Source organism: Thalassophryne amazonica, chromosome 5, assembly GCF_902500255.1.
Source record: "Thalassophryne amazonica chromosome 5, fThaAma1.1, whole genome shotgun sequence".
Taxonomy (NCBI): Eukaryota; Metazoa; Chordata; class Actinopteri; order Batrachoidiformes; family Batrachoididae; genus Thalassophryne; species Thalassophryne amazonica.
The window spans coordinates 23,476,706-23,504,558 of record NC_047107.1 but is presented as its reverse complement, the minus strand read 5'-3'; the positions used below and the strand labels follow the sequence as shown (position 1 = coordinate 23,504,558).

At 41.5% G+C, this 27,853-nt stretch overlaps 1 protein-coding gene across 1 annotated transcript in view; it reads left to right on the top strand.

Annotated features, from left to right (window-relative positions):
* Positions 1 to 16,037, top strand: part of LOC117509925 (alpha-1-antitrypsin-like protein CM55-ST) — a 30,263-nt gene extending 14,226 nt beyond the window's left edge. The window contains 6 exon segments of the mRNA XM_034169540.1: positions 1,807 to 1,875; positions 1,878 to 1,952; positions 1,954 to 2,404; positions 2,527 to 2,597; positions 2,726 to 2,919; positions 15,422 to 16,037. Of these exon segments, the coding sequence (XP_034025431.1) occupies positions 1,807 to 1,875; positions 1,878 to 1,952; positions 1,954 to 2,404; positions 2,527 to 2,597; positions 2,726 to 2,919; positions 15,422 to 16,037 (1,476 nt within the window).
* The last annotated feature ends 11,816 nt before the right edge of the window (positions 16,038 to 27,853 follow it).

Genomic DNA, 27,853 nt, shown 5'->3' with positions numbered 1-27,853 from the left:
TCCCTTCATTGGCTTCCTGTTAATGCTAGAATAGAATTTAAAATTCTTCTTCTTACTTATAAGGTTTTGAATAATCAGGTCCCATCTTATCTTAGGGACCTCGTAGTACCATATTACCCCATTAGAGCGCTTCGCTCTCAGACTGCGGGCTTACTTGTAGTTCCTAGGGTTTGTAAGAGTAGAATGGGAGGCAGAGCCTTCAGCTTTCAGGCTCCTCTCCTGTGGAACCAGCTCCCAATTCAGATCAGGGAGACAGATACCCTCTCTACTTTTAAGATTAGGCTTAAAACTTTCCTTTTCGCTAAGGCTTATAGTTAGGGCTGGATCGGGTGACCCTGGACCATCCCTTGGTTATGTTGCTTTAGACGTAGACTGTGTTTCATAATTATTGTATGGCCTTGCCTTGCAATGTGGAGCGCCTTGGGGCAACTGTTTGTTGTGATTTGGCGCTATACAAGAAAAAAGTTGATTGATTGATTGATTGAAATGGCGCACAGTACTGTGTTGAAGTGTTGGCGGGCTCACAATAGCGGACAGTAGCACGGCGCTGCGTGTACTCGCGTGTACTCGCGTGAAGGCTCCATGCTGTGCTGTACGCTGAAGAAAATTAAACAGGTTTAATTTCTTCCAGCCTACACACGTAGCCCTCAACATACTGCTGCATATTGAGAAAAAACTCGTGAAGTGCGCGGAGAGCTGCTCATTATAGCATAGATGATATGCTGTAATAAGCAGCTCTACGAATACACCACTGTGAAAGCCCCTTCATAATACTGGTTACAACTGTCCCATTGTCTTTCAAATCTTCAGTAAAATTCATTCAATTGATTTGCTAAATGAGGGCCCTTGGCAGAGTGGGGGAGGTTTGGTTTGTAGGTGGTGATTTGTCTGAGACCTTTCCAGACAGAAGTGGCTGCCGTTTGCTGAGAAGTGATGTTGGAGTTTCTCAGAGTACAGATGTTTAGCTTCCCGTTTAGCTTCCGAGAAGTTTAATCTCCCTGAGCTTCGGTGATAGGCTTCTGACATTTACGTGGAGAAATGTCAATCGACGCAAGTCATAAGTTGCCTGGTTATCCAACATGGTCGTCTGGCTATCATGGGGCTGGACGGTTGCCTCACAGGGACTTGGGTGTTGATGAACTTCACAGTGCGAAGTGCACCACACTGTGCAGCTTATGTGGAATAAATAAAAAATACAAACCAGCCGGTACCTGTGGGACCACATCTCATCACAAAAGTATCACGAAACATAGATTAATTTACTTTTCATAATGCCATCACAACCTGCCGTGTGATCCTAGTTGTACATATTAGTAACGTTTTACACAGGCAGGGGACATAGAAGCTATCCACTTTGTTTCTGTGTAGGCTCTCAGTTGTCCAGGTGGTTTCCATAGTAGAGAAGGTTGAATCTTCGAATGGACTGGGTTGCTTGACGCGAGGACGTTTCGCTTCAAATAGCAGAAGCTTCCTCGGCTAAAATTCTTGCTCTCAGACCACCAGAGCAAGAATTTTAGCTGAGGAAGCTTCTGCGATTTGAAGCGAAACGTCCTCACGTCAAGCAACCCAGTCCAGTCGAAGATTCAAGCTTCTCTACTAAAGCTATCCATTTGTTTTGATATAAAAATATTTCAACCAGCAATCCATTTTAGATGTTACTAACAAACCAATCAAACAGGAGAGAACACCATATGGCAGATAACTTTTTTGACATCTGGCTCATGACTGTTTGCTGAAGCAAATATTTTGTAACTTGATGATCAAGGCTGTATAAATAATTGCCTCAGGTCACCATGATCCATACAGTTCTCGGCATGGCTCTTATCTGCAGTGATCTGCGTGGGCAGAGGTCAAACAAACCAAGACACTGCGGACCTGACAGCAGCACCAGCAGTTTGTCATTAGTCACTGAAGCAAACAAAGAGTTTATCTTCCGTCTCTATAAAGACGTTCGCTGCTCAGCCTGGGTCAGAGGGCAAGAACATCTTCTTATCAGCAAGTGTGTCCATGGCCCTGGCTGCTTTGTCTACAGGAGCACGAGGAGAGACCCACCATCAGATCTTCAGTGGTCTGGGCTACAATGACTCTGTGCTGACACAGGCAGATGTAGATCAGAGCTTTCACAGCCTCCTTGTTAAAGAAAATAAGACATCTCATGAAGACATCAGTGAAGGAACTGCTGTGTTTGTTGATGACCACTTTATGGTACGGCCACAGTTTGTGGGGGATCTGAAGAAGTTTTACTTGGCAGATGTGTTCACTGTTGACTTCAGCCAAACAATGGACAGTGCCAACACAATCAACAAGTATGTAGCAAACAAGACCAACGGGAAGATAGACAGTCTGGTTGAAGACCTGGATCCATTAACAGTCATGTATCTCCTCAGCTACATTTATTACAAAGGTACGCTGAAAGGAGATCTTGTGTCTTAAGGATTCCTGTTCTATCCTATTGATATCATTTACATAAACAGGAAGTAAGATATGTTTTGTCAGTCATCTGTTGTTTTTTTTCTATTAAAATAGGAAAGTGGGCAACTCAGTTTAATGCCATGCTCACAAAGGAGGATGAGTTCCATGTTGATGCAAACACCAAGGTTCAAAGTTGTGTTGTCTGTAAATTTAGTTTCTGTCATGATTCTTGCACATTTTTCAGCAGTTTTTAAGTCTACATCATGCATCATGAATACTCTTGTTTATCCAAGTTTTCTTATTTCTCCTTCAGGTTGAAGTTCAGATGATGAATATGCAGAACATGTTTGACATCTATATTGATGGACAAACTCAAACATCAGTCCTACGCCTTCTTTTCAGCAACTCCTATTCCATGTTGCTGTTATTGCCTGGTGATATGGAAGCACTGGGGAATATCATTTCCCCAAATATCATCACTGCTTGGCTAAAACAACTAAAGTCCAGGTTGATGACAGCATTATTGCTGACATAGTATTATTTCCTACTCTCTGATAAGATAATGTTTTGCGACGTCAGTGGGGCTGACAAAATGTGCACCAGCAATGAATTCATCTCCTATGTTCTAAATGGCTGGGAAAGAAAGGTATAGATTATTAATTAAATAGAATTAAGAGCATGGTCAGGAAGGGCATCCGGTGTAAAACTTGTGCCAATTCAACATGCAGATCCACCTCAGATCTGCTGTGGTGACCTCGAGTGAAAACAAGGGAGTAATGTACATTTTTGCATTAATATTCTTATTTTTAAATCTGCAAAGGTTGATCTCCATATTTTCCTTTTATTAATTAGAATTTTTACAACACAACCGGTCTGGACATGGGACTTTAACGGTTAGCACTGCTAGCTGTTAGCAACATCCGTGTTTACTGGCTTATTGACAGTGGCTGGACAAATTAAAGTATCAAAAGATTTAAAAGTATTGCTTACATTCAAGCTACTATTACAACAGATGGCAATCAGATGTTTCATGACCATCACGTGGAACTTGTGGATCTCTGACATACATAAGTTAGGGAGCCCCGTGAACCAGGAAGCAGCATCGGACAGCACGCTGATACTCATCTTCAACAGCTTAAGGCTCACAGTGGGGCTCACATGGCGTGAGGCAAGGTAGACCCTGAACAGGACGCCAGTGAGTGCAGTTATACTTTATACTTCCACGATGTAGGCGTAGGGCATGAAAATGACAACTGTGTCCGTTGTTAATTACCAGTTGCACTGTGCTGCTTTGTGTCAGGTTGAAGATCAGGCCCTCTGTCTTTTACATGTAGTATGCAACATTCAACCCAGTTGAATTTATATATTTTGTGCTGTTTTGCACTTCACCCTGAGAACGTACGTGTTATTCAACCTTGTTTTAGCTTTGTCTTCTTTCTCATGAGAACGGAGATGTGCTGTTTTGCACCTGTCTTAATGCAATCCTGAGAATTCAATTTTGTTTTAGCACTCTGGGGTCAATCTGAACTGGGAATGAAGGACTGGATGTACTTATTGTTATAACATAACTTTGTTTTCGTAGCCGCTAACGACTGGGAGTAAAAGAACTGAAGGTTGAATTTTGACTGATTGTGATGCTTAGTGTTCCAGGCAGATGCAAAACAGCTGATAACTGCAACAGACGAACGAGATGTGCTGACCTGAAGTGTTCTTCCTTACAGCTGCACTTGACGTATGCGTTTATGTTATGGGAAGAAACTTGTCTTGCGTCATTACCCCCACCCTTAGGACAAGTTTCTTGTTTATGTGATGAGGGCGTCTCTTAATAAAAAGAGCGGAAAAGCAGGCCAGACTTTAGTGTAGCCTTGGTGTACAGCCTGGCCGCACTCCGCGCGTAATATTTGACTTTCTGTCTCACTGGTGTTTCTTGACTCTGTTTGTCTTGTTAAAGGTTTAAAAATGTTTGGAGGAGAAAATACCCAACATTGACTGGGGGCTACGTCCGGGATCTCAACAATACCGGAGGTGTCCAGCGGAGGTCGTCAAGTCCAGACGAGACAACTGCATAACTGACACAGTAGCATTATTATGTTTCTTATTTGATAATGGCCACAAAGTGAGTAAAAACAAAGTTCAGTTGTGTAGGGATAAAGTAAAATATTTAGGACATGAATTATCAGCCACAGGGCGCACAATCCTGTCTGACAGGAAGGAAGCAATTTTGCACGCTCCAAAACCACAAACCAAAAAGCAAATGATGTCATTTTTTGGACTGACTAATTACTGCAGGGCATGGATTCCCTGCTATGCAGAATTGACTAGTCCACTTTCTGATTTGATGTACAAGGATGATATTTCAATGTCAACCGTGTTGGAATGGAACAAAGATGCTAAGGAAGCTTTTGTAAAAGTAAAACAAACAGTGTCATCCACAGTTTTGGCACTACCAGATTATAGTAAACCATTCATTCAAACAGTTGATTGTAAGAATAAGTTCATGACTAGTGTTTTGGTTCAAGTGTATGGCTCAAAATTGAGGCCAGTTGCCTACTACTCATCTAAATTGGATGCAGTAGCAAGTGCTCTACCACCATGTGTACAGGCTGTTGTTGCAGCCTCTATGGCTGTTCAAAGTAGCAGTAATGTTGTTCTATTCCATCAGTTGACACTGAAAGTTCCACATGCAGTCTCTGCACTTCTGTTGCAGACAAACATGAGCCTTTTGTCCCCAGCAAGACATCTTTCGTGTATGTCCTTGCTATTATCACAACCACATCTTACGGTAGAGCGATGTACAACATTGAATCCATCCACATTGATACCCTTACCTGAGGATGGTGAGCCGCACAATTGTCTTGATGTAGCTACGGTCTGTACGAAAGCACGTCCAGACCTCCAGGACACACCCATCCCAAACAGTACAATTGTGTATGTGGATGGTTCTTCCACTAAAAACGCTTATGGACAAACACAATCTGGATATGCTGTTGTCACAAATTCAGAAGTATTGGATTCTGCTTCATTGCCATCCTCATTTTCAGCACAAGCAGCTGAATTAGTTGCTTTAACTGCAGCTTGCTATCTGTTTAAAGGTACGGCTGTATCAATTTATACAGACAGCCAGTACGCTTTCAGTACGCTGTGAAATTGCCTAACCAAATTGCTATATGCAAATGTGCGGCTCACACCAAAGGCTCTGACAGTGTTTCAAAAGGAAATGACGTTGCTGACAAAACCGCAAAGGCGGCAACAGCTCTTTCTATTTTTCTCCTATATGACACCCCTCCGGATATGACCACAAAAGAAACCCATATTGCCAAAAAAAAATATGTTTAAATGGGCAGCTATTATGAGCCATGGCGTGACGCATGTCTCATCAGGGGGTATGATATCGCAATTGCAATCTATTTTTTGTCTTTATGGGTTCGATGCATATGCAAAACAGCATTGTAGAGCATGCATGACATGTGCAAAACACAACTCACAAGGCAATTTGAGACCCCAAAGAGGTAAATTTCCAACACCACAATATCCCTTTCAAGTGATTCATATGGATTATATACAGCTGAGTAAACATGAAGGGAAGGAATTTTGTTTAGTCATAATTGATGCCTTCTCAAAATGGGTAGAATTGTTCCCTACAAAACATGCAGATGCACTTACAGTGGCTAAGGCATTGTGCAAAGACATCATTCCATGATTTGGAATACCAGAAACAGTCTATTCAGATAATGGAGCGCATTTTGTTAATACAATAGTGCAATACGTAGGAGAAGCGCTACAGGTCAATCTCAAAACTCATTGCGCTTATCATCCACACAGTGCCGGATTAGTGGAAAGGACAAAGGGCACAATAAAAATAAGATTAAGGAAATGTATAGAAGAGACAAAACGAACCTGGATTGAATGTTGGACCTAGTAAAATTGTATATGAGAATAACACCAACACCATCAGGGTTAACACCATTTGAGATACTTTATGGACGACCATATCGTCTACCAATTTTGACATGGATACTAAAACAGCAGATGAGGAACAAACATTAGCAAATTTTATGAAAAAGACATTAACACAGAAAGAGATAACTTAAACACATTTACTGCCGAATAATTTTGATCTTCCACAGGACGGCCTTCCAGTAGTCTAGCCAGGAGACTGGGTGTTCATCAGAGTGATTAAGAGGAAGAACTGGTCCAGTCCTCGTTGGGAAGGTCTATACCGAGTGCTGTTAACAACACCAACTGCAGTAAAGATAGCGGAGAGATCAACGTGGATACATCACTGTAAGATACAGCGTGTGTTGGCGGCCTCCACAGTGTAAGGGGAAGTCTGGCTACAAAGGGAGTCTATTTAATTAGCAATAGATTGTCTCAATGCCAGTGAAGCAGGGAGATCCTTGCACTATTAGGTGAGGTGGTTAACAACACTGTATCCTAGCAATCATGACTGAACTACAGCAGACCCCGGAGCGGCGTGCTCAGCGCCGCCGCTGCCGGACTGTTGGTAGGGCAGCCGGTTGTGTTGTGATCTTAGTGTGTTTCGTGCTCCTCGGATTCCTGGCCTGGTGGTTGACCCAAGAATTGCAGCTCACTGTGGACCGAGCCAGAGAACAACGCAAGCAACATCAGAAGAGGTTTATTCATAATGTGAACGAGACAGATGGACACCCTCATATATACCATACTAATATGTGGTACAGATATGTTCATTTATTGGCTATGGAATTACGTTACTAATTATTATGTTTGTTCGCAAATACCTATATCCTCAACACACCCAGCTCTGACGGCTAAACCGTACCCTGCTAGGGTGACAGAATGTCTTATCATACGGATGCATAATCAAACTGTATTTCGGGGGCAGCAGTTCTCAGCAAATCTGATAAGATGTAACACCACTTGCCTCAGTGCAACCACTTATATGATAGGGATTTCAACAGAGGACGTACAAGCGTGCCCAAGTGCTGCTCCATTGACTAGACTGAAGGGAAACGCAAAAATATCATCACGTTAAATTGTCATCACAACGGCCATTCCCAATTTGCTTTTACGGGACAGGGAATAAAAATGTAGGTAAAATTAAGAAACGTCTGTGTACCCAAACGTATGTTTTATCAAATAATTTAAGCCTAACCAAAACATAATATGTGGATGGTACTTATCTTCATCACATTGGACGGGGATGTAATTATACAGGCTCCTGTCCATGGGGAACGGATGAATCATGTGCTTATGTTAGTAAGTTTTGCTACCACCTGTAAATGGTACTCCGGTGTATGATGACATCTATTGGCTTTATGGTTCCAGACTGTACATGAGTCTCCCACCAAATTGGGGTGGTGTGTGTGCACCTACCCAGGTGACTGACCATACATATGTGGTAAGACCTCCACAGAGAAGAATGGCAGCACCAGACGGAGGAGATTGATATACCCAGATGTGTTACCACATAATCACATGTGGGGCTCGGATGTACTAAAGGACCAAAAAATTGTGGTCTGTAGGAGATAAAATAGCACATTCATTGTTCCCCTGGATAGGAGTGGGAAAAAATTCATTAATGATTGAAACTCTGAATTATTGATTGGGTCTGTTCATGAATGTAACAAAAAAAATAGTAGCAGCTCAAAACACTGAAATAGATGCTTTACGTACCATGGTGATGCAAAATCGCATGGTTTTAGACTTGCTTACTGGTTCACAGGGAGGAGTTTGTGTTCTGCTGAACACAACATGCTGTACTTTCATCCCAGACTCCATTCATTCAGTGGATATGCAGGACGCATTGGAGGAGCTGAATGAACTTCGTGATGCAATGCATAAAGACACCCTAGCCGTGAACCGGTGGAATCCCTGGTCCTGGTTGACTTCAGGACCATGTTGGCAGTTACTATTGAAAATGGTGTCAAATACATTTGTACAGCGTAATCTGGCCTTCCAACAAACTATGCCAAAATATCAAGCATTGAAACAGTCAGACCTTAGTGGAGAAAACTGTAATGACTGTACTGAGAATTATGATGATATTGAAAAGCTCACAACTCCAGTTCAAGCTTGAACTGTTGACGTGATGAGTTAACACACTCTTAGCCTATGAAGCTTTAGCTGAAAAAGTAATAAGACAAGTGGTGTAGTCGAATAATACAGAAAAACGGTTCATTTATACCAGTCGGTAGGAGTGATGTATGGTGGTGGTGTGGTGATAACAGAATCTTTGATAGACTGCCACGAAATGTGTCAGGTTATTGTGCATTAATATCATTATTGTTACCCATGACCCCTGAAGACGTTACGACATATGCAGCCTCTTATTCCTGAGGATTGGCAGAAAGGCATAGCCAGACATAGAGTAAAAAGAGATTGGAAAGGAGTAGGAAATCCAACATATATTGACGCAATAGGAGTCCCCAGAGGAGTGCCTGACGAGTATAAACTGGTTGATCAAATAGCAGCTGGATTCAAATCTTCCATCTGTTGGTGGTGTTCAATTAATAAAAACGTGGACAGAATAAACTAAGTTAATAAACTAACTAACTAAGCTGGGTGATGCCTGCTATACGTTTAACAGGTGATAAACAGGTGGGAAATGTTAAGGATTTTATATATATATATATATATATATATATATGTTATCACTGTTAAACATTTGTAGCTTTGTCTTCTTTCTCATGAGAACGGTGTTGTGCTGTTTTGCACTTCACCCTGAGAACGTACGTGTTATTCAACCTTGTTTTAGCTTTGTCTTCTTTCTCATGAGAACGGAGATGTGCTGTTTTGCACCTGTCTTAATGCAATCCTGAGAATTCAATTTTGTTTTAGCACTCTGGGGTCAATCTGAACTGGGAATGAAGGACTGGATGTACTTATTGTTATAACATAACTTTGTTTTCGTAGCCGCTAACGACTGGGAGTAAAAGAACTGAAGGTTGAATTTTGACTGATTGTGATGCTTAGTGTTCCAGGCAGATGCAAAACAGCTGATAACTGCAACAGACGAACGAGATGTGCTGACCTGAAGTGTTCTTCCTTACAGCTGCACTTGACGTATGCGTTTATGTTATGGGAAGAAACTTGTCTTGCGTCATTACCCCCACCCTTAGGACAAGTTTCTTGTTTATGTGATGAGGGCGTCTCTTAATAAAAAGAGCGGAAAAGCAGGCCAGACTCTAGTGTAGCCTTGGTGTACAGCCTGGCCGCACTCCGCGCGTAATATTTGACTTTCTGTCTCACTGGTGTTTCTTGACTCTGTTTGTCTTGTTAAAGGTTTAAAAATGTTTGGAGGAGAAAATACCCAACACCAGTCTCACGGCGTGTTGTGATTCAGCAGCACGAAATATACATTAATCTATTGGTTTGTGATATTGTCACGAAACGCACCACATTTTCGTCACGGCAGCACAAATTCATTCTCATTCGTTCCGGGAAGCTGCACGAAATTAACAGTGAAGCAGGGGGTCAGGGTCTTGGTAAGTTGTCATGTTTTCAAGTGGATAGAACAATAATGACCCTATATTTTAAATCTTGTGCAGAATCGATTTTAACTTTTTCGATGATGTGCTGGTACGGAAACCTCAGCTTTAAAGCAAGGAAGCCACTTCACAACATTGTAAAATTGTGCAGCAAGATCTTGGGGGCCCAGCAGACCTCAATGTCTGACTTGTTTTCCAGACAGGTGAGGAGGAAGGCTCAGGGGATCTTATCTGATTGGGCCCACCCTCTCCATGGTGAATTTTGTTATTTGCCATCTGGAGCGAGGTTTAGGTTTCCTACATTGAGGAGCAGCAGTACTCCTTTGTACCTGTGGCTATCTCTGTTCTGAATGCTGACTAGAGGAGAGAAGCAGGTACTGAAGGTTGATGGTAAATCGCGTTAGGTAACTCGGTTCCATTTCCATCAATTCAGGTCTGTACTGTGTCCCCCTTGTGTATTGAATGTCTGTTGTGTTTTTCTTTTCTTTTTATTTTGTATTTTTCTGTATACCCATTGCTGTACAGCTCGTTGCTCCTTTAGAGACATTGAATAAATAAAGTGAAAGTGAAAGTGAAGGGTGGTTATGGTTAGGGTTGAGGGAAGGAGTAGGGTTCGGTTACGGTTAATGCTCGGGTTGGGGGTAGGAGTATTGTTAGTAATAGTGAGTTAAAAAAAACAGTCACGAAAATTTGACTAATTTTGTGACGGGAGCACGAAAAAAAATGTGATACTGGGCTACACTGGATATATCCACCTATGCAACCTCCTGTTACAATCCTTTCACAGCATCAGAGATCCATGAATCTCCATATCATCACTGGATATGCTCTTATCTAGCCAGGTCGCTGCCACGCCAGTCACAGTCAATCACGCTTGGTTTCATAAGCGAGAAGTTTAACCTCCCTGAGCTTCGGTGATAGGCTTCTGACATTTATGTGGAGAAATGTCAAACCTTTTTGACGCAAGTCATATGTTGCCTGGTTATCCAACATGGTCATCTGGCTATCATGGGGCTGCACGGTTGCCTCGCAGGGTCCTGGGTGTTGATGAACTTCACCAGCCAAAAGAATAAGCAGTATGAACAGATACAGACCGCCTTTCACTGGGCGCTGCCATGTTTGTTTACACTGGCGATGACAGCCATGGTCACTGCGATGAAATGGCCCCATAACAACAAGCAAACTAGCACCCATTGTTTAAACCATGATAACTGAGTTCCCGCACAAATGTTGAGATAATTATCTCCTAAGGCACTTTTGAAGCTTTTTACTGAGAAAACACTTCTAAGGGCCCCTTCACACATAGTGCGAAGTTTGGTCAAATACAGCAAAACAGCACGAAACAGTTTGAATTAGCGCACCACGAAACAGCGCACCGACGAACAGGTGTACACAATCCCAGTGCGAGAGTTTGCGCATACAATGGTGTCTCTCGAGCAGGAACAGTGCGAGGTGCACCACATCGCACCGCTTATGTGGAATAAATAAAAAATAAAAACCAGCCGGTACCTGTGGGACCACATTGCGCTGCTTATATGGAATAAATAAAAAATAAAAACCAGCTGGTACCTGTGGGACCACATCACGCTGCTTATGTGGAAAAAAAAATCCCACAGGACTCGAATCTGCGCCTTTCAAAAGCTCTGACTGCCAGTCAAAAACTTTACCACTGAGCTACAGAGCTGTCCTTTGAAATGAGCTGTCCTCTGAATCTGCTTCATATCAGGAATGATATGTAAGTACAACAAAAATATTTAAATCACATACCATATAAAAACACCGCATTTATCAAGTGAGCAATACAAATATGATCATCTGTTCCTCTGTAGATGACCCATGGTCACTGACATACAGTCATGAAGTGACATGAATGAGAAGCAGTGAGCTGAGTCACCTCGTGCACGTTCTGCCCGACACTCATGTCTTGTGGATGGCGCATCGCAGCACAGACACCATGTCATGTGGAACAGAGCTCACATGGGTGATGTGATGGTCAGATTGCCCGCTGCGTGTTCTGATCTGACAGTCCGTTTCAACTTGACAAGCTGTCAATGTCTGCTCTGTGTGCAGTCTTGCTCGCTGCAGCTTGTCGCCACGGCAATATATGTTTTTATTTATGTCCACGTAAATACAGTAATCAGACACATGCGCCTTACAGTGGACAGTTGTTAGTCGATGACTGTCCAAACACATTAGATGATGTCCAGCTGGGATGTCTAGAACGACAGATCCCCACAGCTGCTTCTGTCGGAAGCCACACCTCCTGTCAGTGGAGCGCACACACCCACGTTTCAGTGTCTGTGTTTGCAAAGTCACACTTGTGGGGGACAAATTTCACTGCAAGTATGACAGTGATTGTCTGCAGTCTGTTGTCATGCCAAGTGTGTGACTGGTCACACATTTTCTAAGTGCCATGTGAGTGGTGTTAGATGTTCGTGCGTGTCTCCTGGAATATGGCCGACACCCACCGCGAGAGGGTGTGATAGGTTCGCACAGCGCACACTGTCTTTCAGCCACTGGTGTGTGCAAATAGTTGTAGCAACAGGTGTACGAGGCATTAGAGGCAGGTATGATTCTACATATTTTGCATACAATTCCTGCTTCGTGCGCACATTGACCAAACTCAGCACTATCTGTGAAGGGGCCCTAAAATTTAACACAATTATGAGGGCCAGAAATGAAAAACGTCCTATTCCCATATTTGGCACAAGCTTACCAACACTCAACAGGCTCCGGCGGCAAGAGAGCTTAGCATGCTGTAGCAGAAGGAGAGCTAGCAAGCACAGACGGGCCTGGTGGTAGCTGGGACCTGACCTGGTGATGGATAGCTGTAGATAGTAGAGGTGGGCGGATCGATCCTAATGTCGATACCAACGCTGGTATTGATATTGAACGATCCTCGTGTAAAAAGATCGATACTAAACTTTTTTCTCTCCCGCACGCACTGACTGCTGCACACGCAGATTCATCAAAGTCTACTCTCTGTAAGAGCAGCGCTGCACTATGTCACACAACACGGAGGAGCACACCCTTGTATTGTGGTTTGTCAGCCCTCTACCTCAGGAGATTTTGTTTTAAGTTGTGTTGAGTGATATTTTTTTGGCTCTATGAAGTTTAAATATGAAAAAGTATCGGTATCAATATCGGCGATACTGGGACTGTATTTACTTAGTATTGGATCAATACCAAAATTCCCGGTATCGCCCACCTCTAGTAGATAGAGCTTGGGCCTGCTATTTATTGTTCCATGCAAGTACAGCCCCAATTCCAGTGATGACATTGTGTAAAATGTAAATAAAAACAGAATACAATGATTTGCAAATCCTCTTCAACCTATATTCAATTGAATACACCACAAATACAAGCTATTTAATGGTCAAACTGATAAACTTTATTGTTTTTGTGCAAATATTTGCTCATTTTGAAATGGATGCCTGCATCACGTTTCAAAAACGTTGGGACAGTGGTATGTTTACCACTGTTACATCACTTTTCTTTCTAACAACACTCAATAAGCGTTTGGGAACTGAGGACACTAATTGTGAGTGTCATGATTGAGTATGAAAGGCGCATCCCCAAAACTTTCAGCCATTCAAAAGCAAAGATGGGGCGAGGATCACCACTTTGTGAACAACTGCATGAAAAAAATAGTCCAACAGTTTAAGAACAATGTTTCTCAATGTTCATTTTCAAGGAATTTAGGGATTCCATCATCTACAGTCCATAATATAATCAGAAGATTCCGAGAATCTGGAAAACTTTCTACACGTAAGCGGCAAGGCCAAAAACCAACAATGAATGCCTGTGACCTTTGATCCCTCAGGCAGCACTGCATTAAAAACCAACATCATTGTGTAAAGGATCTTACTGCGTGGGCTCAAGAACACTTCAGAAAACCATTGTCAGTTAATACAGTTTCTCAGAAGCCTGTATTACCCTCATTGCAAAGACAGGAAAGGATCCTATTCAATGTTCCTCTTATAGACCAATCTCCCTCATAAATACAGATACCAAAATCTTAGCCAAGGTTCTTGCCCAGAGGTTGGAAAACATCCTTCCTTCTGTTATATCTAAAGACCAGATTGTTTTTGTTAAAGGTAGACATTCCTTTTTAATATCAGACGTCTTTTTGATATCATCTGCTCCCCATTCGACTGAGGTTCCAGAATGTGTCATCTCCCTTGATACTGAGAAAGCATTTGACCGTGTCGAATGGGACTACCTATTTAATACCCTTAGCAAGTTTGGCTTTGGCCCCAATTTTACTTCATGGGTACAGCTTCTCTACGCACACCCTACTGTAACCATTCGTACCAACTCCCAAATCTCTAAACCATTCAGTTTGCATCGGAGAACCCGTCAGGGCTGTCCACTAAGCCCCTTGCTTTTTGACTTGGCAATTGGACCTCTTGCTATTGCATTACATACTTTTGACACAATATCAGGAATCTGGAGAGGTGATGTGGAGCATAGGGTCTCGCTTTACGCCAACGACCTCCTGCTCTTCCTCTCTCATCCAACTGATACATTGCCCTCTGTTTTATCATTGCTTGAGGAATTTGGAAAACACTCTGGTTATAAATTAAATTTAAGTAAGAAATTGAAGTGAAATTTTCCCCATTAATATCCTGGCGCAGGATCTGGACTATAGTAATTGGCCTTTTCAAATTAAGAATTCTAAATTTTCTTACTTGGGAGTTACAGTTACAAGAAGATATAAAGATTTATAGCAAGAAAATTTTATCTCTCTGCTGAACCAAACCAACCAGGATTTATCTCGATGGTCACCGCTCTCCATATCACTCATAGGCTGCATCAATCTAGTCAAGATGATAACTTTGCCTAAATTTTTGTACCTTTTTCAAACCACTCCCATTTTTATTCCAAGGTCATTCTTTGTGAAGCTGGACTCCATCATCTCATCTTATTTGTGGCAGGGGAAGCGCCCACGCTTAAGTAAGACACACCTTCAAAAAACTAAGGCCGCCAAATTTCCGCTTCTATTATTGGGCAGCAAATTTGCGTTGTCTTGCATTCTGGTCATTTTGCTACAATAAACCTGACTGCCCTGACTGGGTGGCGATGGAATCACGCTGTGGGGAGTCGTCCACCCTGGCCTTTTTGGGATCCCTGCTCCCGCTTCCACCACTCATATCCAGTACAAACCCAGTTGTGAAACATTCATTAAAAATCTGGGCACAATTCCGGAAATGTAATGACCTTTCTAATCTTTCTCTTTATAGCCCTATCATGTCTAACCACCTTTTTAAATCCTCATCTCAGGACTCTGTCTTTAAAGAATGGCAGGAAAAGGGCATAGCACGCTTCAAGGACATGTTTTTTAATAACACATTAGCATCATTTCAACAACTAAGTGAAACATTTGGCCTTCCCCAGTCCAATTTCTTTAGATATCTTCAAACACAGCATTTTATCACTACTCATTTTTCTAGTTTACATATCCCTACAGACACAAATATGGTTGATATTGTTCTCTCCTTAAACCTTAATAAAAAACATCTTATTTCGCATATCTACAGCAAACTATTGGACTTGAAGCATGCCTCCTCAGACAAACTCAAACCTGCCTGGGAGGAGGATCTGGGTTCGTCTATTTCAGAGGACTCCTGGACCTCCATACTCAGATTGGTGAGCTCCAGCTCTCTGTGTGCGAGACATCGTTTGATCCAGTTCAAAGTGGTGCACCGAGCTCATATCTCCAAACTGAAACTTTCCTCCATGTATCCTGACGTCAGTCCATACTGTATGAGATGCAAACATGTTGAAGCTTCCCTCATTCATATGTTCTGGTCCTGTTCATGTCTGAACAAATTCTGGAGGGAGATTTTCCAGACTCTGTCTCGTGTGCTGGATACGCATTTGAGCCCTGACCCTCTGATTGCACTCTTTGGTGTTGCAGAAGGAAGAGCCAATCTAAATAAGAACAAACAACACATCCTGTCATTCACCTCTCTTCTAGCCAGACAAGCCGTTCTGCTCAGGTGGACAGATGCCTCCCCACCCACTCACACTCAGTGGGTGGCTGACATCATGTCCTGTTTAAAACTGGAGAAAATCAGATTCTCACTTCAACAAAAAGAGGGTAAATTTGAAAAGGTCTGGAGACCGTTCCTGAAACTATTCCAGTCTCTTTGACAACACAATCAACTTTGAGTAATGCAACTTCTTGGCTACTGTTATCCAGTATGTCCTTTTTTTTTTGGCAGTGATGGGGAGGGGGCCGTTCTTCTATCCTATTTACTTATTTATATTTGTTGTTCCAATGTTCGTATCGTGGTTACTTTGACATTGATTTAATTTGTTGATGTCTCATTCATGTCTACACTGTTTCTCAGTGTCTATTTTTTTCTTCCTGTTCTGTTTTTTTTTTTCAAAAAAATAATATGAAAATTAATAAAGAGATTTTTGAATTAAAATTATTATTATTATTATTATTATAAGGTGCTGAGAGGTGCAGAAAGGGTGATTCGCCAAGCTTCAAACAAGCAAGCTTCAAATGTCACACACATGGTCCAGGAGGAGACTGGAACTGATGATGTTTTTCTGCTTGGAGAACACTGAGGAGACACAGTTCGGTATCGATAACCATCTTTTCAACTTGTTGTCGTTGGTTGTCTGTGTTTCTCAAGGTAAGGCACCACGTTGCCAAACTCACCTCTCATGACCTGCAGAAAGGGAGCACGACAGAAGCTCTGCAAAACAATTCTCTTTCAGGGTTTTTAGCTGGAAAGCTATCACAAGAAAGTTTGTACATGTGTAAATATGGTTTGGGGTGACGACGTAATGTTCTTGATGTAACTTGAGAATTTACATTTACGTATGTAATCATTTAAGTAATCAGCCCCTTTTGTAGAATAATTGTAAATACTCAATTTCATTGTCAGTTTTCTTCAAACAAGTCAGGGGATGGATACATGGACATTTCCAAGTCACTGATTATGTCTTGAACTTTACTGACATCAGTTGTGAAGAAATACGAGGGCTGTCAATAAAGTTACGGTCCTTTTTATTTTTTTCAAAAACTATATGGATTTCATTCATATGTTTTTACGTCAGACATGCTTGAACCCTCGTGCGCATGCGTGAGTTTTTCCACGCCTGTCGGTGACGTCATTCGCCTGTGAGCACTCCTTGTGGGAGGAGTCGTCCAGCCCCTCGTCGGAATTCCTTTGTCTGAGAAGTTGCTGAGAGACTGGCGCGTTGTTTGATCAGAATTTTTTCTAAACCTGTGAGACACATCGAAGTGGACACGGTTCGAAAAATTAAGCTGGTTTTCAGTGAAAATTTTAACAGCTGATGAGAGATTTTGAGGTGATTCTGTCGCTTTAAGGACTTTTCACGGTGCGAGACGTCGTGCAGCGCTCTCAGGCGGCGTCATCAGCCTGTTCAAGCTGAAAACCTCCACATTTCAGGCTCTATTGATCCAGGACGTCGTGAGAGAACAGAGAAGTTTCAGAAGAAGTCGGTTTCAGCATTTTATCCGGATATTCCACTGTTAAAGGAGATTTTTTTAATGAAAGACGTGCGGACGGGTCCGCGCGTCGGGACGCAGCCGACGCGGTGCGGTGGCACAGGAAAAACACCTCCGTGTTGATAACCATTTGTAAAATCCAGGCGGCTTTTGATGGCTTTCAGTGGAGTGAGTATATGAGAAATTGTTTAACAGGCAGGACATGTTCCAACTTGTCCTTAAGGCTTTCAACAGAGGTGTTTTTCCTGTGGCGGAGCGTCGCGGCGGCTGCGTCCCGACGCGCGGACCCGTCCGCACGTCTTTCATTAAAAAAATCTCCTTTAACAGTGGAATATCCGGATAAAATGCTGAAACCGACTTCTTCTGAAACTTCTCTGTTCTCTCACGACGTCCTGGATCAATAGAGCCTGAAATGTGGAGGTTTTCAGCTTGAACAGGCTGACGACGCCGCCTGAGAGCGCAGTGCGACGTCTCGCACCGTGAAAAGTCCTTAAAGCGACAGAATCACCTCAAAATCTCTCATCAGCCGTTAAAATTTTCACTGAAAACCAGCTTAATTTTTCGAACCGTGTCCACTTCGATGTGTCTCACAGGTTTAAAAAAATTTTGATCAAACAACGCGCCAGTCTCTCAGCAACTTCTCAGACAAAGGAATTCCGACGAGGGGCTGGACGACTCCTCCCACAAGGAGTGCTCACATGCGAATGACGTCACCGACAGGCGTGGAAAAACTCACGCATGCGCACGAGGGTTCAAGCATGTCTGACGTAAAAACATATGAATGAAATCCATATAGTTTTTGAAAAAAATAAAAAGGACCGTAACTTTATTGACAGCCCTCGTACAAACAGTATGGCACTCTATGGTAAATCTGTGTGGAGTAGACATTTCTCAAAAACTGAGTGACGGTGCAAGAAGAAGAGTGAGGAAAGCCACCAAGACACCCAGACAACCCAGAAGAAGTTATAGGCTTTTGTGGCTGTGACTGGAGACATTGTGCATAGTGCATGTTTTGCATTTTCTATCCCCAGTTATACAGCTTCATGATGAAGTGGTACAAAGGAGGATTTTCTTTCACCAAAACATTAAATCCAGGCTTGCATCTCAGCGGTACCTTCTGACAAATTGTAGCTGAACTTTCAGGTCTGCTTTTTAATACAACTCACACACACACACACACACACATGCAGTAGTGTTCAGAATGTGACTAAAAAGATTAATCCAGGTTTTGAGTATATTTCTTATTGTTACATGGGAAACAAGGTACCAGTAGATTCAGTAGATTCTCACAAATCCAACAAGACCAAGCATTCATGATATGCACACTCTTAAGGCTATGAAATTGGGCTATTAGTAAAAAAAGTAGAAAAGGGGGTGTTCACAATAATAGTATTGTGGCATTCAGTCAGTGACTTTGTCAATTTTGTGGAACAAACAGGTGTGAATCAGGTGTCCCCTATTTAAGGATGAAGCCAGCACCTGTTGAACATGCTTTTCTCTTTGAAAGCCTGAGGAAAATTGGACATTCAAGACGTTGTTCAGAAGAACAGCGTAGTTTGATCAAAAAGTTGATTGGAGAGGGGAAAACTTATACGCAGGTGCAAAAAATTATAGTCTGTTCATCTACAATGATCTCCAATGCTTTCAAATGGACAAAAAAAAAACCCCAGATGCGTGGAAGAAAACAGAAAACAACCATCAAAATGAATAGAAGAATAACCAGAATGGCAAAGGCTCACCCATTGATCAGCTCCAGGATGATCAAAGACAGTCTGGAGTTACCTGTAAGTGCTGTGACAGTTAGAAGACGCCTGTGTGAAGCTAATTTATTTGCAAGAATCCCCCGCAAAGTCCCTCTGTTAAATAAAAGATGTGCAGAAGAGGTTACAATTTGCCAAAGAACACATCAACTGGCCTAAAGAGAAATGGAGGAATATTTTGTGGACTGATGAGAGTAAAATTGTTCTTTTGGGGTCCAAGGGCCGCAGACAGTTTGTGAGACGACCCCCAAACTCTGAATTCAATCCACAGTTCTTAGTGAAGACAGTGAAGCATGGTGGTGCAAGCATCATGATATGGGCATGTTTGTCCTACTATGGTGTTGGGCCTATATATCGCATACCAGGTATCATGGATCAGTTTGGATATGTCAAAATACTTGAAGAGGTCATGCTGCCTTATGCTGAAGAGGACATGCCCTTGAAATGAGTGTTTCAGCAAGACAATGACCAAAATCTTGGTTCCAAACCAACAAAATTAATGCCTCGCAGATGTGAAGAAATCATGAAAAACTGTGGTTATACAACTAAATACTAGTTTAGTGATTCACAGGATTGATAAAAAAGCAGTTTGAACATAACAGTTTTGAGTTTGTAGCGTCAACAGCAGATGCTACTATTATTGTGAACACCCCCTTTTTTTTTTTACTAATAGCCCAATTTCATAGCCTTAAGAGTGTGCATATCATGAATGCTTGGTATTATTCTGAACACTACTGTATATACGACGTCTGTTAGAAAAGTAGCCGACCTTTTTATTTTTTTCAAAAACCATATGGATTTGAATCACGTGTGATTGCATCAGCCAAGCTTGAACCTTCGTGCACATGCGTGAGTTTTTTCACGCCTGTCGGTTGCGTCATTCGCCTGTGAGCAGGGTTTGTGTGAGCAGTGGTCCACCCCTCTCATCGGATTTTTATTGCAAATAAATGTCTGACCGATTTGGAGCTTTGCTGCATCAATTTCTTCCAGAAACTGTGAGAGACCTCCAGGTGGACACCATTCGGAAAATTCGGATGGCTTTCAGGGACGATTTTATGAGGATTACACAGATTAAGGAGTGCTCCAGCCGGTTTAAAGACCGCCCACAGCTGCTGAGAGCGCGCCACGCTCCAAGCGCCGATCAACAGGCTGAATCAACCAGATCATTTCCAACGTGAAGGCTTTGTTGATCCGGGACGTCGTCTGACTTACACAAAAATGGCAGGAGACGTGGACATCAGTACTTTTTCGGCACATTCCACTGTTACAGGAGTTTTTTTCATGGAAAGAGAAGCGGAGGGATGCACCACGGAGCCGTTCATGGCGTGGCACAAAACCACCTCCGTGTTGGTCTCACAGGACGGCTTTGAGATGGCTTTCAGACGGCTTTCGGTGGCTTTTCAGTTGTGTCAATATCCGAGAAATTGTCGATGAGCCTGGACATGCTAGAACATGTCCTGTGAGGCTTCATCATGGCGTTGCTTTCCGCCATGCGGCACCGCCGCGACGTGCAGAATTCCTCCGCTCCTGTTTCCATGACAAAAACCCCTGTAACAGTGGAATGTGCCATTCATTTCCAAACTGGATGCTGTGTTTTATCTGGGACGTCCTCTGACTAGCACAGGAATTGCGGAAGACATGGACATCAGCACTTTTTCGGCACATTGAGACAGACATGCGGAGGAATTCCGCGCATCGCGGTGGAGCCGCATTGCGCAAAGCAACGCCGTGATGAAGCCTCACAGGACATGTTCTAGCATGTGCAGGCTCATCCACAATTTCTCGGTTAGTCACACGACTGAAAACCCACCGACAGCCATCTGAAAGCCATCTCAAAGCCGTCCTGTGAGACCAACACGGAGGTGGTTTTGTGCCGCGCCATGAACGGCTCCGTGGCGCATCCCTCCACTTCTCTTTCCATGAAAAAAACTCCTGTAACAGTGGAATGTGCCGAAAAAGTACTGATGTCCACGTTTCTTGCCATTTTTGTGTAAGTCAGACGACGTCCCGGATCAACAAAGCCTTCACGTTGGAAATGATCTGGTCGTTTCAGCCTGTCGATCGGCGCTCGGAGCGCGGCACGCTCTCAGCAGCTGTGGGCGGTCTTTAAACCGGCTGGAGCACTCCTTAATCTGTGTAATCCCCATAAAATCGTCCCTCAAAGCCATTTGAATTTTCCGAATGGTTACCACCTGGAGGTCTCTCACAGTTTCTGGAAAAAATTGATGCAGCAAAGCTCCAAATCGTTCAGACATTTATTCGCAATAAAAATCCGACGAGAGGGGTGGACCACTGCTCACACAAAGCCTGCTCACAGGCGAATGACGCAACCGACGGGCGTGAAAAAACTCACGCATGCGCATGAAAGTTCAAGCTTGGCTGACGCAATCACACGTGATTCAAATCCATATGGTTTTTGAAAAAAATAATAAGGTCGGATACTTTTCTAATAGACCTCGTATGTATATATATATACACATATATATATATATATATACATATATATATATATATATATATATATATATATATATACATATATATATATATATATATATATATATATATATATATATATATATATATATATATACATATATATATGTTCTCCACTCAGATTGCAATAGCCAATCACAGATTAGCCTTTCTGTCCATCATTTACCTGTATTTTGGCATGCTTGGCGACAGAAAGTTATGTTGGATCCAAAAGGAACCAAACAGGCTGGGATCAAAAGTTATACTGGATCGGTTCCCACTGACCAATAGTGTTAGAGCTTACTGGCAACAGCTAGCCAATCACCCACCCGGAAGCGAACATTTGCAAACATCAAACAAATGTTCATAGAATGTTTGTTTACTGTTCAGCAAGTTTGTGAACATTCATGTAATGTTTGTGATGTTTGTCTAATGTTTGCATGGAGGCGAAAATTTGCGATCAACTGAACGTTCATAGAATTTTCATTTACTGTTCAGCAAGTTTGCGAACATTCATATAATGTTTGTGATGTTTGTCTAATGTTTGCATGGAAGCAAACATTAGACAAACATGTAAGGAAACATTTGCAAAAATCAATCAAATGTTCATAGAATGTATGCTTAATGTTCAACATTACATAATGTTCATGTTGTATGTGTAAAGCTTGCCTCTCTCTCTCTCTCTCTCTCTCTCTCTCTCTATATATATATATATGTAAAATTTCACATTATAGGAAAACATTAAATATCATTTACGGTATAAGAAAGTTAATGTTGGACTCCATTTAAATTATGCGCGCAAACATAGGTAGAATGAACAATAGGAAATAATTTAAGCACTCTACCATAACCAAGAATTTGTCGATTTATGATTTATTCAGGCCTACTGTATATACTGTATAATTTCAAGATTACTGTAATAAACTGACAGAGCTAACTCCAAAACATGTCTTGGTGCAACTTGCATAAACATGCACTCTGTTAATTGGAATTAATTTTTGCAAAATAATTTACATCACTACAGACTGTGATTGTCAGCTACCAAAATATGTTTTTTATGGAAACAGATTGCAATGGCATCTTATTATCCAGACGTTCCACAGACCTGAGTTACATACATTTTGCCAACCCTTACCAAAAAATAGTACTTATAAGTATATAAAAAGTAAACTAGAAGTATACTTAAAACATACTTGCATATACTACTTTTTGGTAAGGAAAATTAAAAAAAAAGGCTATCTTTAGCATTTTTGTAAATAAGGAAAAATACATTAAAGTTATTAAAAATTGATTTACAAAATAATGTTTTCAACATGCATGAGCAGGAAGCATTGACATTTAAATAAAACAGCTCACAGATAAATAATATTTTTTACTGGTCACTTCACAAGTTTGATGCAAAGTTGATGCACTACATCCTTGGACCATCCCTGAAAGTGTCGGTTCCCAGACATACCAGGAGAGAGAACAATGTGGACGCTGCTGACACGATTATCCGAAGGTTGGCCAGCTAACCCAGAAGTGTGTGCTTGAGCCAATTACAAGCAGTGCCTGGAAGTAATGGGGCTTCCAGTAAAGTCACTCAAAGAAGTGAGTTAATGTGTTTTCTGTTTGTTAGATCCTCTTCACTTCATTAAAGTTTTGCCTTTTTTTTTTTTTTTTACACTGTATTATAAACATGCTGTATTTATGGAAACTAGTAACTAAAGGGCCTGTTATGTGTCGGACGCAGCTCGGAGAACCGACCAGCGTTTGAAGGACCCAGTATGAAATAAGCAGAGCACGGTACAAAGGCTAACTGAATTTAATACATAACAGTGATATAAAAAACAACAAAAGAAAGTGCGGTCTGGCGTGGTGCGCTCCCAGCAGCGCTAACGGTCTGGAGCCAGAAGCTGTTCGGACCCAAGGACCCCGCCGACACCCCCCAGGTGGCCGCAACAAACCGAGTCTGTGAAAGAAGGAACCATTATGTGAGTCCACACTCTACACACAGAGAGAACACTTAAAGGTGTACAAACAGCAAACACTTCCTGGCTTGATTACTAATCAGCTTCCCAACCTGCAGGCATGGAACATCCAGTTCACAAAACTCCACTGCAGTGGAAGCCGATACATGACTAACATACAGCTCAATATAAAAAGGTGTGAGGGACACCACATTTACTGACTGTATAAATGTTAGTCACAAAATCTAACATACCTCAGGAAGTGTGCTGACGAGCGTGAGACCTCACCCCCTCCTCTTTCACAGACCGTGCATCAAACCCTGGACGTTCTCTGCATCCACTGATGATGAGATGGCTCCCGAGACGACGATCTCACCCGTCTGGTCACAAGGTCGAGTCTCTGGCAAATACACACTGTATACTCCAGTCTTAAATGCCACCATGTTCCAATCCATATAGATGCACCTCAGCTGACGAGCCGCAGGTGATCAGGGTGAGGTCCTGATAACCTCAGCAACACAGCCACTGGAAGGAAAAACAAAAGACAGAAACAAAAAGGCAGCCAGGCCCCCCAGCCATACAACAGGGCCTTTCACATTGCATGCTTTATACGCGTCAGGCAACAACTCCCAATGTGTCGTCAGTCATGTTGTGTCAACGCCTCCCTACACCCTATATGTGTGTGTGTGTGTGTGTATACACTTTGCACTGGGATACCAATTAAGTAATTATTAAGAAGACAATCCTCATACGGCTGAGGGTATTTTAGCATTGTGTTTATATTTCATAATATCAAAGCTTATGAGCAGATTAGCAGCAGCATTTAATTTGCCTTGTACATGGAATATTTTTGATAAAAATTTTATTTTACTTCCGGAGAAACTTTTTCTCTGGTGATCAAACATTAATTTAAATTAATAATTTTTTATTATTTTTGTATATTTTTTTATCATGAATTTCCTCAGGAAATTTTATTGTAATGTGTTTGTGTTAAAACTGTTCAATTTTGCTTTAAAAATTGTGTTCAATTATATTGTCGTATCTGACTGTCATACTTCTATGTGATAAAAACTTAGTGTTTTGTCATGTGAATTTCCTCAGGAAATTTATTGATTGTAATGTGTTTGTGTTAAACTGTTCAGTTTCGCTCTTAAAAATGTGTGTTCAGCAAGTTGCATTGTCGTATCTGACTAATGTCATACTGAGTCTTCAAATCTGTGATTAAAAACTTTATATTAATATTTTTTCATAGGTAATTTGAGAGTAATGTTTGTTTTAAAACTGTCCACAGTTTTGCTCTTAAATATCATAAAGTATTATTAACTGTATGTAGATGTAAGCTGAATTTATTTTTGCTCCTAAAATGTGTAGTTGGTTGTAGATCAATAGATGAATGTTTTTTAGGTTTCATTATTATTTCTCGAAGATTTATTCTTTTGTCTCTACATCTTTTAGAGTAGTGTCGGTGGTATGCCATGTAAGAAATCTTTTGTAAAGTTGAAAATTTTTCATTTTATGTGCTTTTTTATTTTTGAGCATGATGTTTAATTCTGTAAAGATGAATTCCATCATTAAATCTGTAAGTGATTTCAAAAGTTTCTGCATTATTGATTTTATATGTGAATGCCATGAATACATCGCAAGTTACTATTTGAATAAAACCTGTTGAATTTTAAAACATTTATAAAGTTTGTTTTACGTCATTTTTAGTTCTCAATAGGAAAAATCACAACAAAATTGTAGCTATATTGAGCAGGAACATTGCACGAACATCATATGAACAAAGAATGAGGACAGGTAATGTTAGCATTTGAACATTCTACAAATGTTTATTTAATGTTCTGGTTCAGCTGTTCACATGATGTTTGTGAACATTTGTGAATGTTTGTATAATGTTCATTGAATGTTTGCATGCAAACATTACCTGTCCTCATTCTTTGTTCATATGATGTTCATCCAATGTTCATGCCACGTTTGCAAACGTTCTCATGCAAACGTTCAATGAACATTCAAAGAATGTTCAGAGCGCGGCATACAAACGTCAGGAACTAGCTGACAGACGCTGGTTGAAAAATGGCAACAAACATGTCAACAACAGCAGAAAATCTTCTGCCAACAAGGTTTGCTGAGTTCACAGAGGAGGAACTGGTGGAAATATTGAACTCCAAGGATGTCAAAAACACTAAGAAGGTACTCTGAATCAATCATTCTGTTCACAACAAAATAAATTGATCTAATTTACTTGACTCTCTGTTGTTTGCTTGAGAGAGGGGTGGAGAACATAACAATTGATGGATGGTGAGGAGTCCAACATAGAGAAATATTGGATGAAGAAAAGTTATATTGGATGAGGCGTAGCCTTACCATCCATTATTTGTATAATATTATTTGTATAATATATTATATATATATCATTCTTTTCAAAATGCTCATACGGGACCCTGATATACTCAACAAAAATATATACACTTTTGGTTTTGCTCCCATTTTGTATGAGATGAACTCAAAGATGTAAAACTTTTTCCACATACACAATATCACCATTTCCCTCAAATATTGTTCACAAACCAGTCGAAATCTGTGATAGTGAGCACTTCTCCTTTGCTGAGATAATCCATCCCACCTCACAGGTGTGCCATATCAAGATGCGGATTAGACACCATGATTAGTGCACAGGTGTGCCTTAGACTGCCCACAATAAAAGGCCACTCTGAAAGGTGCAGTTTTGTTTTATTGGGGGGGGATACCAGTCAGTATCTGGTGTGACCACCATTTGCCTCATGCAGTGCAACACATCTCCTTCGCATCATCCGTGAAGAGAACACCTCTCCAACGTGCCAAACGCCAGCGAATGTGAGCATTTGCCCACTCAAGTCGGTTACGACGACGAACTGGAGTCAGGTCGAGACCCCGATGAGGACGACGAGCATGCAGATGAGCTTCCCTGAGACGGTTTCTGACAGTTTGTGCAGAAATTCTTTGGTTATGCAAACCGATTGTTTCAGCAGCTGTCCGAGTGGCTGGTCTCAAACGATCTTGGAGGTGAACATGCTGGATGTGGAGGCCCTGGGTTGGTGTGGTTACACGTGGTCTGCGGTTGTGAGGATGGTTGGATGTACTGCCAAATTCTCTGAAACGACTTTGGAGATGGCTTATGGTAGAGAAATGAACATTCAATACACGAGCAACAGCTCTGGTTGACATTCCTGCTGTCAGCATGCCAATTGCACGCTCCCTCAAATCTTGCGACATCTGTGGCATTGTGCTGTGTGATAAAACTGCACCTTTCAGAGTGGCCTTTTATTGTGGGCAGTCTAAGGCACACCTGTGCACTAATCATGGTGTCTAATCAGCATCTTGATATGGCACACCTGTGAGGTGGGATGGATTATCTCAGCAAAGGAAAAGTGCTCACTATCACAGATTTCGACTGGTTTGTGAACAATATTTGAGGGAAATGGTGATATTGTGTATGTGGAAAAAGTTTCAGATCTTTGAGTTCATCTCATACAAAATGGGAGCAAAACCAAAAGTGTTGCATTTATATTTTTGTTGAGTGTATATTCATTTTTGCTTGATGGTGAGAGCTGCTTAGCTTCTTAATAGGCTTCCTGTGTTCAGTATTTGTCAAAAAACAAGTGTGTAGGTTGTGAATGTCATGCTGTCAGCAGAGGTGAGCTCCACCTTTTTACATCAGAGTGTACGTGATGTTCTGAGCTCGCAGCATGGCGGCCTCACACAATACACTGTCTCTGCGTGTCTCCACGTAAAGTCCAGTCATCTGTAGTGTTATTTCTTTTCTGTGTTCATGTTGTCTGATGTGACGGCATGGGAAATCCCTGCCTAAAGGGCCTATTTACACGAAATTGCATATTTAAATGGGGCGTGGCCAGGGAGGAATTTGGTTTCACGTTCAGTGGGATGTACAAACAAAACGTGCATGGATCCATGCCTATGCACACTTTGATACATCTGAATATTTTTGTGCTTACGCTAGTTTCTGGGTTTTGACATGTGCCACGTTTCAGTAGGAAATCCACGCAAGTCTTGTGCATGAGGCCCTGGCTGCTGCCTCTGGTTTATAATCAGTCTTTTGGTTCTGCCTGTGTTTTATATGAATTAAATAATTCTGTAATTGGGATACTTTGAAAGGTGTTTTCTGTAGAATGTCCCCTTCACTGATAAATTAATTATTTTAGGAGTCAGTGAATCTTCATTCATTTGAAAATTACTGAATAGTTCCTGCCATATTAACCATTTCATTCAAAACTGCAAACACACTCAAACAACACAAAG